Here is a 2,462-nt window from a genome sequence, read left to right on the forward strand (position 1 = left end):
GGTGCCCTGGAATTGAGTAGGACTCAGCGACCTTATGAACAGCAGTCCTGAATCCTGTGCCATCCTCACAACCTCTGACACCCTCGGACCTGGGTACACACAAGGGATGGTCAGGATACATAAAGGAAACATATTTCCCAGCTTGGCTGTGGCCATCCCTCCTCAGAGCCTCACTTTTGTCACCTGGAAAACGGATGGCCTGCTGGAGCTGCGGACCTGAGCCAGCATTTGTTCCCCAAGTCGGCCGGCCGCCTGGGTGAAGGGCGCCACCTGGAGGCAGCAGATCCACCTCCTCTACCTGCGGGATTAGTTGTCCGTAAGGGCGAGCTCAGACAATTGAGTGACCAAGAAGGGGAGAGAGAGAGGAAAAAAAAAAAATCTTTCGGTTTATTCAAGGAGTTTAAGGGGGCGGGGAGGGAGGAGGGGGAGGGACGCAATAAAATACCTTTGCTTCGTTTATAAAGAGCAAGATTTTGGGAGATCCTTTCTGAAGGAAGAGGGGACACCTCTTCCCCAACTACAAGCAGCAGAAAAGCCAAGCCAGGGAGCACAGAGGGACAGTAGAGGGGCCCGGGGAGTCCGGTCACCCTCTCCGATAGGAGCCATAAGCTTTCTCCCCCCACCCCCACCCCCAATGCATCTACCCCAGGGAACCCGTCTGGGCTGAGGAAGTGGGTATGTACATGGGTGGGGGTGGCACTGGGTTGGGTAGGGGGAGGGAATAATTTATCCGCAGCAGCGGCGGGTGGCAAAGGGACAGGGGGCAGTAGCCTGGTGGCCGCCCTGGTGGCCTAGGGGTCCCGCTCTTTCTTAACCTTGATGTCTCCAGCAAGGATGGTGGCGATCTCACCCTGCATGAAGGCCCAGGGAACCGAGGAGCCCACCAGTGGGCACTTGTCACCACTCGGGCAGTACACCTCGCCTGCCGGGCCCTGCGCCTTGATGAACTCTCGTGAGCAGGGAAAGCAGAACTTGTGTCCGGGCACCGAGGGGCACTGGACGAAGTGGGTGTCTTCCAGCCGCTCTCGGCACAGGGTACAGCACAGGGGGGCTCCTGGCGTGGCCCCGGTGCCGCTCCCACCTCCACTGACGGCTTCGGCCCCTGCTGTGGGGCTGACCTCAGCCTCTCCATTGCGGGACACCAGGCGATGCTGAGTTGGAGGCTGGGCAGTGGACGAGGCTGCGGGGCTGGCACCGCCAGTGCGCACGGGGCCCCCGCCCCCGCCGGGGTCTTTGGGTGAGTGGCCCAGGGCTTCGGCCACATTCTTCAGCGCAGCGATGGGTGAGGGCACACCAGGGGTCTCGGTGGAGTAGGGGCCACCGGGGGCTGCCCAGTGCCGCTGCTGCTGCTCCTCGGTGGTCAGCTTACCGGCCGCCTCGCCCTCGGGCTCAGGGGATGCCTTGCGTCGGCGTGGAGTGGGCGCCAGGTTCCGGGATGGGGCTCTTGGGGGCGGCCCGCACAGGGCCGCAGGGGTGGGCTCGGGGTACTGCTGGGGCAGGGCCTCAGCCGGAGCAGGCTCTCGGAAACTGCGGACCCCATCGGTCAGCAGCTCGCCCAGCTGGCGCCATTCCCCGGAGCCGTGCCGGCGCTCATACTCGAGGTACTTGAAGCCCGAGGAGGCCAGGGCCTTGCCAGGCTCCCGCAGAGCGTCATGGAACATTTGGCGCGCCACGGCCAGGACCCCCGCGTACACGTTGCCAGACCCACAGGGATACTCGGTGAAAAGCTTCAGCTCGAACTCGTAGCCCGGAGGGCGGGCAGTGGCATCAAAGGCGAACACTCGCCCCACCAGCCCGTGATCCTTCTTGAAGCGGACGTTGAAGGGGGCGCAGGCGGACAGTGCCAGCAGCTGTTCGCGCACCGCTTTGGGACGCCCGTGCCACTCCTCTGCCCGGCCCCGCATGGCCTCGTTCAGTTCTGCCAAACAGTCGGCATTCCTCTGCTGCTTCTCCTTCTCGAAGTCAGAGCCGAAGGTGGGACGGGCAGGACTCAAGCCGGGGGCCAGCGTTAGGCCTCGGCTTCCCAGGCCGGACACTGCCGCTGCCAGCAGCCCGGGAGGCACTAGGCCGGGCATCGTGCCAAGCAGAGCCCTCCGCGCCCCCTCAGCCACCGCCTCCTCGCGGCCCAACCCATTGGCCAGGCGGGACCCCAGCGTGTACTCTAGGGCGGGAGAGGGCAGCGCGAGGCGGCCCGAGGAGGTGGCTCTGTCATAGCGGTCCTGGCCCGAGACGCCACCACTGGTGCCTGACGGCTGGGGCTGCGCTTGCGGAGGTGGTAGCTGAGGCCCCTGCGCCGCAGCCGCGGCCAGGTCCTTGGTGGACGGGTGCTTGGGGGCCGGGGGGCCGGGCGATCGGCCCTCGGGGAGCACGTGGCTGCGCTTGAGCTGGCGCGCCGCGTCGATGAGCAGCTCGATGCGGTCCGCGCCCTCGAAGTTCACGCAGCCGCGACACACGGCCTCGCT

At 65.4% G+C, this 2,462-nt stretch overlaps 1 protein-coding gene across 1 annotated transcript in view; it reads right to left on the bottom strand.

Annotated features, from left to right (window-relative positions):
* Nucleotides 1–364: 364 nt before the first annotated feature.
* The window catches only part of IRF2BP1 (interferon regulatory factor 2 binding protein 1), a 3,383-nt gene continuing 1,285 nt past the window's right edge, over nucleotides 365–2,462 (bottom strand). The window contains exon 2 of the mRNA XM_006901275.1: nucleotides 365–2,460. Within this exon, the coding sequence (XP_006901337.1) occupies nucleotides 792–2,460 (1,669 nt within the window). The 3' untranslated portion in view covers nucleotides 365–791. The remainder of the gene's footprint in view (nucleotides 2,461–2,462) is intronic.

Source organism: Elephantulus edwardii, unplaced genomic scaffold (assembly GCF_000299155.1).
Source record: "Elephantulus edwardii isolate Elephantulus edwardi_28Jun2011 unplaced genomic scaffold, EleEdw1.0 scaffold00315, whole genome shotgun sequence".
In the NCBI taxonomy this organism is placed as follows: Eukaryota; Metazoa; Chordata; class Mammalia; order Macroscelidea; family Macroscelididae; genus Elephantulus; species Elephantulus edwardii.